Here is a 13,628-nt window from a genome sequence, read left to right on the forward strand (position 1 = left end):
AAAAATCCAGTACCCTCACCAAAAATTCAAAAGAAGTCCTGTTTTTTCTTATTAAAAAAAAAAAAAAAAGTTGTCTAAAGCATTTGCACACTTGATTCCATTGAAATAAATACATGAAAAGTAAGAATAACGAATAATAGCAAACCTAGAATAATAAATAATAACAAACACACAAACAATAACGTAACGGAAAAACTTGAATCCGTTGTGAATAATTAATAAATAACAATACCTCTTATAGTTTATGAATAATTCTGAATTGATTGGTCCTCAATAATTTAAGGAATTACCAGGCCGCAGCGAATTCAATAATAATTAAAGACTTTTTTGACATTTCAAATTTTATTCTTTTGGCTCTTCTTTTCCTTTCCTTTCAAATGCCACGAGAGCGCCATACTTTTCTCAGTTCCATGGTAAAATAGATAAAACAGGACGACGAGACGGGCAGGAGCTGCGGGATAGTTGTGTGCCATCTCACCCGCCTGTATTTTCTCTGTCGTGTTACAAACTTGCAGCTACAGAAGTTATAGCGTGAACAATTCTAGGATATGCTCTTAAGTCGAACATCAGATTCATCATGAAGAACAAAATTCAAGAAAAGAGCGACTTTGAAAATTCACAAAAGAGTCATTTGAAATCTCCCAAACTGAGACAATCCAACAACAAAAACAATAATAAGTTCCAAGTTCAAATCCAAAACCGATTTTTTTTATGAAGAATGGATTGGGATCATGTCATGGAACAATAACAATCCACATCCACCTTGTTTACAGTACTACTCTTTTGCTCTCTTCTTCGTGGCCCCATGGCCACAGATATGTGGACTTCATCTTGTTGAAGAATCCTTCTGGTTTCCATAGTGCAAGCGTGGACAAACCCTCACCGCATCACACACGGTAACGTGATGGAGCTTCTTATAAAGTGTAAAGTCAATCAACTTACGACCAGAACGACATGCAAAGAGTCAAGGTAACTCCAAATGTACCATTAAACTACCTCACCAGAAAGGAGATGAAATGGCAGCCACTACCAAGATATATCATAGGGTGGATGGAGGGAAGAAATGAATGCAAAAGAAAACTTGGGAACACGCTAACAAACATGAAAGTCACAAATCTTATGAACTCTGAAACAACATATTGTGCGCAAACATAAAAAGTCAAGCCTACTAGAAAGCCCGCTCGAAAATTTAAAATCAAAAAATACCACACCACAAAGCCATCTGCTGCTCAAACCAATCCAAATTGTTCAAGCACAATCTCCTAACAATCTGAAGGACTAAATGATCAACTCAACTAATAATGCCATCATTCAACGATAGAGCAGCCAGCTGATCAGCTGGGGTGCTGGCCTGCTGCTGCTGCTGAGCAACATTTCTCAGAACTTCCATTGCCTCAGCAACTTTGGCTTTCAAGGCCTCTGGGGACTCGAGCAGATGCAACACTTCAGGCTGGTCCATCTCCAGAAGCATGCCCGTCACTTTGGCTGCGTGGTCATGCTCCAGCTGATCCACAAGTGGATATAGACTCTCACCAAGCATCTAAACGGAACACAATCAGATTACTGACAATGCTTCGACAAAGCCAGAAAATGGATGCATGAATAGTAAAGAAATCTGAGCTCGTGCAAACTCATGCTGATGGACTATAAGATACAAATATTACCGTCCGCTGCTGCTCAGGACTAGCATTTGCAAGAGCTGAAGCCAATGCTCCAATTGGAATAGGCTGTGACATGCCAGCATCTCTCATGGGCATAACCCCCATGTCATATGGGGCAGAAAGCATTCCTCCAGCAGCACCAGGCATCGGAACTTCTGGCATGTTGCGCCCAGGAGGGTAGCGGTAGGCACGTCCCCCCCGAGGAAGCATCTACAACATTTAAATTATCATTACAGATGCACTGCATTAGCTGTTGCTTAATAACAAAATACATCAATGGTGATGAGAAGAGCTAAAAACATGCTTAAGATGAAGTGGTAGCGGATAAAAACATGTTGAATATGATGAGGTAGTCACCCACCTGTTGCTGAATCAGTGGCATAGGGTGCTGCTGTGTTTGTTGCACAGGACCCCCACCAGCACGTCTACCACCTGGGCGTTGGGCCTGCTGACCCTGTTGAACGAATGGCATATAAAAATTTGGCATAGGAGCCACTCCAGGCCTCATCCCAGGAACAAGTGGCTGTTGGAAGCCAAATCCAGGCTGTGAAGAGAGTAAGAATTGTGATTGATGGTCAATTAAAAAAAATCAACTCCTTTAGGAAATAATTTATGCTCACTAAGATCCAACAAATGTTTGTCAAATCGAGACACAAGTCAACTAAGAAAGAACATGCAACAAAGCCTCAAAAATAGTTTAGAGTAGGAAAACAAAATAATTCCAAATTACAACAAAAATAATGAACATATAAACAAACAAAAGAAAAATATATATTGATTAGAATTATGATGAGTTAGCTAAGTAGACATGGTCTGTAGCACTTTGAATCATTTTGAAAATTAAATAACAATTCTCATGATTTTCATTCAATACACCAGTGATGTGTACACTCTGTTTGGTACGACAGATGGACCGGAGGATGGATAGAAGAGGGAGGAAAAATGGATGGAAGAGAAAGGATGGATGGGTCTTCCATCCATCCTTCCATGTGTTTGGTGAAATATGGATGGATGGAAATAATTTCCTCCTTTGTTTGGTATAGAAGGAACTAAAGGAAGAATAGATGATATTTGTATGATATTTTTTACTAAACTACCCTTAAACAAATAGTATTATTATTATCAATTTATAACACTTTTTATACTAAAGTAGGACAATATATAAACTTATATATTTATAATCTATAATTATATAAAAAATATTAAATATTTAATTTTAGTTTAATTTAATTTTATAAATTAATTATATATGAATTAATTAATTTATATATTACTTATATAAATAATTAATTAAGTTATAATTTAATTTAAGTAGTTAATTAATTTTATATAAATAGCTAACTAAAAAATAGTGAATATAAATAGAAAAATAGAAGAAGCGTTGGCTTTCATCAAAAAATTAATAAGGGGTAATTTTATCAACTCAGAAACCTACTACTCTTATATGCTCCATCCTTTCTTGCATCCTCCTAATTTGAAAGGATGCAAATTGGTGGGCCAAGATGGATGAGCAATCCCTCCTAAAAATTTTTGAACCAAATGGTGGATGGAGGCTATCCATCCTTCCAACTCCGTCCATCCTCCCTCATAACCCCACCCAAACACAAGGTTAATAATTAAAAGGATGCACAGTCCATTATGAAATTCAAACTCTTGTATAAAGCTTCAACCACTATAATAACCAATGTTGGACAAAATCTGACACCTTAGGGCTCTGTTTGGCAAATTGCAAGTCTCCCTACTTTTAAGAACAAAACAGACTGTGACTTTATTTTGCTTGCAGTTATTCAAAAAAAATAATCATGTCTGGTGGTCTCAAATAATTTGTTCTTTAGAAATACAAAACTGAAAATCATGTTGATTGGTACTAGTGGCAGTAGCAGTTGCGGACGTTATGATGGCACAGCAATGTTCTTGGTGGTGGTGACAATGGGGTGTCAGTGGTCATAGTGAGTCCAGGTGCTATAGGCTGTAGCATCAGTAAAGGCAATACAGGCAACCAATTATTGAAGGGGCATATCAATTTCGAACCCTTGGCGCGACTTTTACAAGCCAAAGCACATGGCGCTAGGATAGCTTGAAACCAATACATTCAATTAATTATTATTGTTGTTGTCGTTATGATATATTTATATATATAACAAAGTTACCTGAGGAGGTATAAGGGTGGGAGGTGGTTGACCATAAAATAGCTGTTGTCCCATACCAGGAGCACCAGGAGGATACATTGGCACACGAGGCGCAACTGAAGGTGGGATTGCCACTGGACGCATTTGAGAAAATTGGGCCTGACAAATGAACAGACTATCAGCAAAAGAGATCATAAAGATGATGTAAATTATACGAGCAGTGATAACAAAAGGTGTTATAAAATGCATATATCCATTCGTATATAATGTCAGACAACATAATATTGATTGGAAAAAATGGAATATTTATTAAATCTGGTTGCTGATAAATATGACCTACCTAGAAGCTGATGTCTTGCTGAGACTAAATTGAACATCTAATGCAGCATACTACTCATGATAACTGGAAACAATTTATTCCAATAGGTCAGGTAGGAACCAGGCCTTAAAAAACAGCACTGGTCATGGGATCTTGCCCAACTTGACATGAAATACAAACCTGAAGAAGTGATGGCATAACCTTTTACTCTACAAGTAGCCAAATTTCAAAGGGCCACAAAGGAGATATCCCAAAAAAGACACGACAATTCAATTGCTGTTAATGTAATCAAGATATATCATCAAGAAATCATAAGATGGATGTGCCATAGATCCTACTCTGAAGAAAGTAGGCAAGAAGTGAAGGCCAAAATTGCTAAAAGGAAAAGTGCATTTGGTCCAGCCAAAACTGAAACCAAGTTTTCAAACCCTTAAAGCACAAATGCCTAAAATTACTTGACATATGTACATATGTGTGCATAATAATACTAATCAACAATTTTAAACTTTTCGATCGTATATATTGTATAGGAAAATATGTCAACATATTAATAAAAGAAATGATGCATAAAGTTACACAACAATAATTTAAAAAAAAAACTTGAGTTTGGTGAAATTCAGTCCATATGATGACCAAAAGAAGCTTATAATTGAAGAATGTATTGAAGCAACACTTGTAGATGCAAGTGCCCGAGCAAGTTCCCTGGAAAAGTCATGATGCTGCTCAACTTGCAGATATAATGACAACTTTTGATATAAAGTATTCTGAGGATATCAGTGTGCAATTACTTTTTTTAGAGTAGATTCCAAATCATTCTAGTGTCTTTTTTGTTATGAAGTATATCAAGTTTAAAATACATGGATCTCCAGTGTGGATGTACTAAGAACTGGAGTAAATTAGGGGTCCTGATTACCTGATGAGAAAATAGTTTTCACATGTAAATCCTAGAGAAGCTACACTATTAAAACAACTTGTTCTTTTATTTTTTTTTGTATTGCATGCAGAACCACTAATTTTTACATCAACTATTACTTTCATGGATTTCAAGTAGGAAAGTCAACTATATAAGCCAATCTATCCTGTTTCAGTTACAAGATGAGTAATATTGAGGAAAAAATCATATGATCATTATTCACAAAGAAAGGATGTATACTCTATGATAAAACTTATAGCTAAGCATCAAGGAGAAAAAGTGAATCAAATGAGTAGGGTGCAACAAAAGAGTATGCTACAATCATGAATGATGTCAATGGAACAGTTTTAGGGATTTTTTTTTTTTTTTTTGAAAGAAAGAACAATTTTAGGATTCAAAGGTAGCTACAGCGAAACAAGTGATACTTGCACACCAGGTGGCCAACACAAAGGGTTAATTTCAGGCATTACCTCAACAAACTGGTCAGATAACATTACTACTGATACAGAGGCGATGAAGCACTGAGTGCAGATGACATTGTATTAACCAATAAGCCAAATAAAAATATAAAGGCTCAAATGCTTTTTAATATACAAAATATAATGAAACAGAATTGTAACAGAATGCAAATCAAATTGAATCAAGTTTTAAAAAAATGCAAAATAATAACCATTGTAATTTATGCTATCTTGGTTGGACTAATAAAGAACAGAACAACAGAAAATGGTAGAGATATTGAATTATAACAAGATGGATGAAATAAACAGTTACGGAGTATCTCTAGAATAGTACACGGTGAAAAGGTAAAAAAAAATGTACATCAGAATATTAAACAGTTTTTAAAAAAAACCTAATACACACAAAATGCATGTTGCAATGATGAGAATGTTCTTCTTGTGTGCCACAAAACCAGGAATATAGATTGCAGCAAGTTCATTTTAGGGAGCGCAATAGTTGCACCAATCAAGAAAATAGTCATGCGCATAGCTGATTCAGACACTGGAGAATGTGAGGCCTAAGTATGGAAAGCAACATGGGTTGTGTGTCATAGGTGAAACAAGACAAAATAGGTTTTGCAATTCGCACAGAAAAACGAACTGCACAGAAAGAAGATAAAGACTGTCTATTAGGAAAGAGTAGTAAAAGGGATTAATCAAGTACAGTTGAAATATCAACAAACTGTTTCTTGTAAAACATTCATAAACATTTGCATAAGAAGTTGTATCATAATCAGTTCAACTATTTTCACATGACAAAATTCTGGTATCCAATTTGAGAACACATAGTACCGACACCACTAGAAAGCATTAAGGAGAAGACTAAATAGGCAATGTAAACGTACATGGTTCATGCTTAGAAAAAAAGAAAGGAATGATGCCTCTAACCCTTAGCCCAAAAATAAAAATACAGCAAAAGAAACTCTCTGGTGAATATAATACAATTACTTTTTGCAACAATTATTAGTAATTCCAAGAATGACATTAGAAATCAAGCCCTTAAAAAATTAGAAAATTTTAAATCAAACAATACATGAGTGAGAAACCATTATGCCTTTTAAATGACAAAACAGATAACTAAAACCACTGATATCCAAAGAAAATATAACTCAATCAAGAAATGTGATAATAACAGCAAGAATATTCCAATGATATAATGAATGGAATCAGCATGAGCATTAGTATCACCTCTTCCTTCACCTAGTGTACCTTATATGCGTCTTGAAAGAACTGCTCTTAGAGAAATTACCTGCAGCCTTGCTCTTCTGTCTTCCTTACGCTGTGCAAGTGCAACATAGAGAGGTTTGCTGCCAATCATCTTGCCATTCATCTCCACCAGCTACAGGAATGAAAGACCATGATATAAACAAAATGGAAAATTCAGCTATCAAACTGGTTATTCATAGAACTCGCAAGTAACAGAGCTTAACTTACAGCTTTAGATGCATCATCAGGAGACTGGAAAGCAACAAATCCAGATCCTCTACTTGCACCATTGGGATCACGCATAACCTATACAAAATTCCAAATGTTTATGCCAACTTCAACCACAAGATTAATCGGCCAAGACAATAACATATAATTAGTGACAACCAACTTAAACATACCTTACAAGAAGTAATTGTGCCGAACTCGGAAAACAATTCTCTCAGTTTGTCATCCCCAATGCTATCATCTAAGTTCTTCAAGTATAAGTTAGCCCCTTGATTTTTGTCAGCTGCCTCCTGCATCCTCTGTTCAAATCTTCCTTTTAGTTCCATCTCCCTTTCCGATTTTTTCTGTGCTTTTCCAACATACCATTCTTTACCATCAAATTTCTTCCCATTAAGTTCCTTAACAGCCTTAGCAGCATGCTCTGGATCCTCAAAATTAACAAATCCAAAGCACTTTGACTTACCATCACCCTCCCTCATTATAACAGCACTTGTAATTTTTCCATATTCTCCAAAAATTTCTAGTAAATTATCTTCTGTTGTAGATTCTGAGAGATTTTTTACAAACACATTATTAAATCTTGTGTTGTTTGCAGCATGCTCCCTCTCATGTTTACGAAGAAAAGGTCCAACAAAGACTTTCTTATCATTCAAAAGCATGCCATTTAGCTTCTCTATGGCATTATGTGCTGCTTCCTCTTGATCGAACTGAACAAATCCATAGCCTTTTGACTGACCAGATGGATCTGTGGCAATCTTGCAAGAAAGAATGTTTCCGAATGCAGAAAATGTATCATATAGTGCTTTGTTGTCTATTGACTTGTCCAGATTCTGCAAAAAGAGCGTAAATACAATAATGCCATAACACATGTATATAGGTTAAATCATGCAAAAAAATCAGATGAATAACTCGAACAAACAGTCAGAAGAGTGCCAAAATGATAAACAAAATAGATGTAAAAGGTATGATACCTTAATAAATATATTCCCTGCCCCACTTTTACGCATGCTAGGGTCACGATTTGAATACATTATCCGAATAGGCTTCCCATTTAGTGGGGTAAAGTTCAGCATCTCTAATGCCCTTGCCGCTGTTGATAAAATTTACAAAAATGTGAATCAGGAAGACCACAACCCCAACAAAAAAAAGGTCAAGAAAAAGGTAAGAGGGATATGAATTTTCTCATAAATTTTACATGCAACTCAAATTAACATTTCCCAAGCCTTTAAGAACATTCAAAAAATTTCAGATTCAACCCACGCCCTCCCCCCCAAAAAAGTAAATTAAAAGAATGAAAGAAAGAACACATCAATCAGCAAGCAATCCAATTTTACATTTCAAAAAAAAAACACTTGAACAACTGACAGATTCACCCGGAATTGAATTTTAGCATTTGATAGAAACAGGAATACAAAATGCAAACCAAATCCAATGGAATTATAAAAATGTTAAGTCTAGCACAACCAAATTTCACCAATTACAGTTCAATATCTAACACAAAGCCTATAATACTAAGCCAAAAACCTACATATACGCCATTCTGGTCAGATGACAACCTCCAACAAAACTTTAGCATCTACACCTTCAACAATTTCTTGCATACATACTCTTTACAACATCCTCAGTTATTTATCTCTCAAAAAGTAAAAGCATGCATTAGTACATAAGGAAAAAAAATTCAAATAGGCATGCCCCTCAATATTTTCAAAAAAACATATATAAGTAACAGCAATTGTCAATGAACAAGCAAACTTTCAATCCAGACAAAGTAAGGATAGAATGATGATAGTGAACGAGCAATGGCAGAAAAGGTATATAATGAAATTCAGACAATTCAAGGGGCAATAAGTACGAATTATACAAGAAGGGTAAATATGCAAGCAGTTTTTGTTTTTATTTTGAGGGTTACACTAAGAAAAACTCCTTAAAAAAACTAGAAAGCTATTTTAGGATGGATCTCCAACACTCTAATAAAAATAACAGTAAGTACCAATATGGTTATACAAAATTAATCGCCCTGAGCAATCACATATCAGGACAACATCCTGCCACAATTGTTATATTTAACTTCCTCTTTGGATAACCATGTTCCACTTTCCGGTTTACAAATGGGAACCTTCAAATTAAACACAATTTTTATTATAAACAAGGTCTACCCGTTCTTTTTTCAAAAGAACATATATAAATTGAACTCCAATATCAACAAATTTCAAATGTCTCAACATCCAAACTACCAACAACAGTATATTATATGAATTTCAAGCTTATTCAGAAACCAACTTTGACTTAAAAGATCATAAATTTAAACATTAACTGAAATCTCAACCAAACATAAAAATACACTGAAGTACATTAACTCTTTTACATGGGGGACAAAACAATATGGTAAGAACAATTGCATCTTTTCAACAATCTGAAGAGGCTGTCTTGAGTTAATGGTGGCTAAGCATGCCATGTGTCCTTTTAAGAAGCTTTCACTCAAGTGGCCATTATAGTCGACACTTAATGGTAATAATCAACGAAACCTTTTAGTACAACAGGAACGTGAACATTCTCAAATGCTAGAGATGAAACAATAGAATGGAACACTATCGATGATGCAAAACAAAGTGTCATGATATGGGAACTAACTCTCTGATTTTTTTTTTTGTCGTGCTTCTTCAAGGTAAATACTATTAATTTAAATTTCTTTGAATTCTAAACTTTTAGTTTTATGAAAAAGATAGCAAGAATAACTTATTCAGTAATATTCCAATACAGAAAATACCTTATCTCCATGAAAATAGCTGTTACATGCACCTGCTAAAACCTGGCCAAAATGCACCTATTCACCTACTGGGATCACATCCAAACCAGGCCACAATATTTCTATTTTACCAACATCATGAGAAATCATAATAATTTTAACAACTTGCAGATATTTAAAAACTACATGATAGCAGACCTTAATTTATAACAAGTTATCTAATTCTTGCATTATGTGATACCGGAAAGGAAAATCCATAAAGTGGGAAGTGGACATTTCGACAGAGTCCAGCAATTAAAATGAGCTCAGATATTCCCGTCTTACCTCTTTAAAGTAAGTGAAATATAAAGTCATCGTTATGAAAAAGCTTCTGAAACTAGTTCGAGCTCATGATCATCAAATAATTATAGCCCTTGCACAGATATCTAATAATGTGCTAATAAAGGTCAATATAAAGCACAGCTACATAACCAATATAATCAACACAAGTCCAAACACTAAGACAAAAGGATGTCCAATTAGTTAAGTTGAATTAAAAGTATTGCAGTAAAGCATCATATAATTCAGTGAACATTGCTGGAAAAGTGGTCAGAGCGCTTATTACCACCACGAAGACCTACATAATTCTAATCCATCCAACAGTTCTTCCGAACAATAGGTACTTGCCTGGGCCACATGTGGCCAGTGGATTCTTGTTAAATCGTATTAAGATATAAACAGCACAAAACGATTGGGACCTAAAATAGCATGCAACACAGCTCTCAAATACTAGGTGCCCCATCACAAGACATCAACTAATTTACCATTTATTTCCAATTCCTAAAATCCCAAGGTTGGACGAAATACCAACAGAGAATCGATAGTAAGCAATGCAACATAATCGCTAAAAACAGAGGCTACCGTCCAATTAAACGAAGAAAAACATCGACTAAAAGCCTAAACTCACCATCAACCGGATTGATGTAGTTCACGTATGCATAACCAAGGGAGCGGCGGGTGTTGACATCCCGGCAAACACGAACCGACACCACCTGCCCGACCTGGTGGAACACATCGAACAGCTGCGAGTCCGTCACGCTCAGCTCCAGGTCCCCTACATACAGAGAGGTGGACGGAAACTGGTTCCCCCCACCTCCGCCGCCGCCGCCTCCGCCGCCGCCCGCCGGCCCCGTCCCCGCCGGTCCGGACGCCGGCGCCTGCGGCTGAACCTGTACCTGCGCCATCTCTCGGATCCAAAAACAAAACCTCTTTTTCCCCTTTAATCCGCACTCCTCTGGCACAAGCCCTAGGAGATCAAAAACAACAAAAACAAGAACAACAACAAAAGCAAACCTTCCTTCCTCCTAGGGATTCAAAAGGATAGATATATAGATCGGAGAGAAAAGGGAATAGCGATTTCTCCTTTTTTTTAAGGTTTTTTCCCGATATTTTTGGTATTTTTCTCAAGGGATCTGGATAGGATCGGAGATCGGAAGGGCGTGAAGAATTCTATCTAGAGACAAGAGGGAGGAGGGTTTGGGAGGGCAGCCCGAACCGCACCGCGCCGGGTCTTGGGGGGCGGTTCCAGGAATTTATAGCAGGGTTGGGGCAGGGGTGTGAGAAACCCTAGCCCGGTGGCCGGGCCGGATGGCGCCGCTCGGGCTGAGTCGGTTCGCTCGCAAGCCGACAGAGTGCGCGTCTCCCAGGTCCCAAAAGGGTGGGGCGCTGCACCTGCGGTTCGTAGAGGGACGGGGCCTAGTCGTGACCAAGCAGGGAACGGAGCCGCGATATGGCTCGGCTCGGCCAAATGGCATGGATGGGCTAATCCTAGTCAAACTGGGAGAAGGAAATATGTCCATGGGATCTGATTACTTCTTCTCTTGGACCAGACCACGGCTCCCTCCAATAAGGAGTCGGTTGAGAGCCCCGTGGGCTCGCCGATCACAAAACTTTTAGGGCTCGTTTGGTTCGCGGAAGATGTTCTCCTTCAGATTTTTAGGAAGAAAATGTCTAAAAAAGTACTTTTAGCATATTTGGTTGACCATGGGAAAGTAACATATTTACAAAGTGTTTATGTTTGGTTGACCATCCACTTTCTTAGGAAAGTTATGAATAATTCTTATTATATCCTTAATAAAAATTAGGTCTTTAATGTTTCTTTAATGCTGAAAGGTCTTTTTGGGAAAAAAATAAAAATGAAATGATTTCCGCGTCATGGAAAAGTAACTTTCCCATGTTTCTCATGGAAAAAACTTTTCCATGAAATGTGGGAATCATATTTTCATGGGAATACAACTTTCTCATCTCTCTTCTTTGAAAACTCCAACCAAACAAGAAGCATCTCATTACTTTCCTGTTGACCACACTTTCCCCTCTTCTTTTTCCGTGAACCAAACGAGCCCTTAAAACATATGCGTTCTGAGATATCCTGTCCACGCCATTAAGATTTAAGCTTGAATTAGGTGTTGGAAGGGAGAAGTTAGAGATAAAGTGCTACTTTCAGCAGTAAAATTAACTTTGATGGGTCGGTTAGCTCAAACAGAGCTGGTGCAGGGCTTTTGATTCGTGATCATGAAGGTAAAGTGCTACTTGCAGCATCAATTCTAGTTTATACCTCCTTTGTTCCAGAAGCTGAAGTTATGGCAGTCTCTGCTGGTATGGAGACGGTGGTAAATCTTATACAGAATGATAGGATTATAGTTTATGGTGATTCCATGACTGTCGTCGATTGGATCAATGGCCAAGGAGAATTTTCTGGCTAAGCAGGTGTGCTCCTCTCAGTGTGAGTCTATGTGGACTCCTCTTCTACCGAAAAAATGAAAAAGAGCAACTGCGGCTCTCGCGAAAATGGCAGTCGGTTGAGAGAGCCCATGGGCTCTTCGGGCCGCTCTTTGGTCACAAAATTTCAGGGCTTTTTCTGGTGCAAAATATTTCATGTACATCCAAGATAAAAAGCAGCTTAGTTTGAGCTCGAATTTATAGGTGTTGGAAGGAGAAGGATGGGAGCAGCCAATTGACCCCAAATATCTTTTTCTTTTACATTTTAGAATTAGAAAATCATCTGGAAAGGCTTTCAACGGGCAGTAAAACCTCAAGGATACTGAAAATTATCGGAGAGCTGAATTACACTATGATTCTTACGTTGGCTAAAGGTCTCAGATTTTACAGATATTGACTACTCAATTTTACAATATAATGAAAACTATTAACTTTTTCTTTATCTCAATTGATGTAGCTTAGAGTATATAAACCAAGATATCAACCAGCACAACATTTATGTATTAGCCAACATTCTTTAATCTTATATTTTTTGCAGTCTCTTTTTGTGTCTTCTTTTATTGAACAATTGAAATTGAGGGAAATGCTAAGGTGTACTCGGAAATTCTAACAACACTTGAACATCGATATTATCTAGGTAAGCTAATCTTGGATCATCATAATATTGGTTACTTGTCAAGATAACTAAAGTATTAGACTTCAGAAATTTTTGTAAGCTACAAGATTTGGGATTAATGATGAAACTAACCCCCTCGGTCCTCACAACTTCTCCCTTTTTGTTAAATGAGTCCTCTTTTGTAGGTTATATCTAAAACCCAGGATAATTATGCCCCCAAACAAGCCTCCGTGCCTAAATTCCTTTGCCATTTGATATTTTCCTAGCTAGACCGAGGTTCTATTTAGGGTATGCTCGTTATATTGCTTCCACCTAAGTATCAAAATTGTGGACATAACTAGATTTATTTTGCAGAACTACATGAAGAACAAGTTTGAGGCCTTAAGATTATCATTTAATCGCAATTAATAATCATCGCTTAAATAGTGCCTAAATGATTCATGCTTAAGATTAATGTGAGTGGGAGAGCATTAAAGCAACATTCAGTTTATCTGCACACATCTTGGATCAGAAACACCCTAATTGATTAGTGATTCCATATAAGTACAAACTTAGA

The 13,628-nt window shown here is 36.9% G+C and overlaps 1 protein-coding gene across 1 annotated transcript; it reads right to left on the reverse strand.

The window, feature by feature from the left end:
* Positions 1-1,098: 1,098 nt before the first annotated feature.
* Positions 1,099-11,244, reverse strand: LOC103706507 (polyadenylate-binding protein 2-like). The gene is made up of 9 exons (XM_008790624.6): positions 10,646-11,244; positions 7,925-8,043; positions 7,127-7,783; positions 6,954-7,031; positions 6,769-6,858; positions 3,812-3,949; positions 2,023-2,205; positions 1,665-1,871; positions 1,099-1,540 (listed from the first exon to the last, which is right to left on the reverse strand). The coding sequence occupies exons 1-9, from the start codon at positions 10,920-10,922 to the stop codon at positions 1,292-1,294; spliced, it is 1,998 nt and encodes a 665-aa protein (XP_008788846.3). The 5' UTR covers positions 10,923-11,244; the 3' UTR covers positions 1,099-1,291.
* Between the last annotated feature and the right edge of the window lie 2,384 nt (positions 11,245-13,628).

This window comes from Phoenix dactylifera, chromosome 11, assembly GCF_051530095.1.
Source record: "Phoenix dactylifera cultivar Ajwa chromosome 11, Ajwa_hap1_PhDact_Kaust_v1.1, whole genome shotgun sequence".
Lineage (NCBI taxonomy): Eukaryota > Viridiplantae > Streptophyta > Magnoliopsida > Arecales > Arecaceae > Phoenix > Phoenix dactylifera.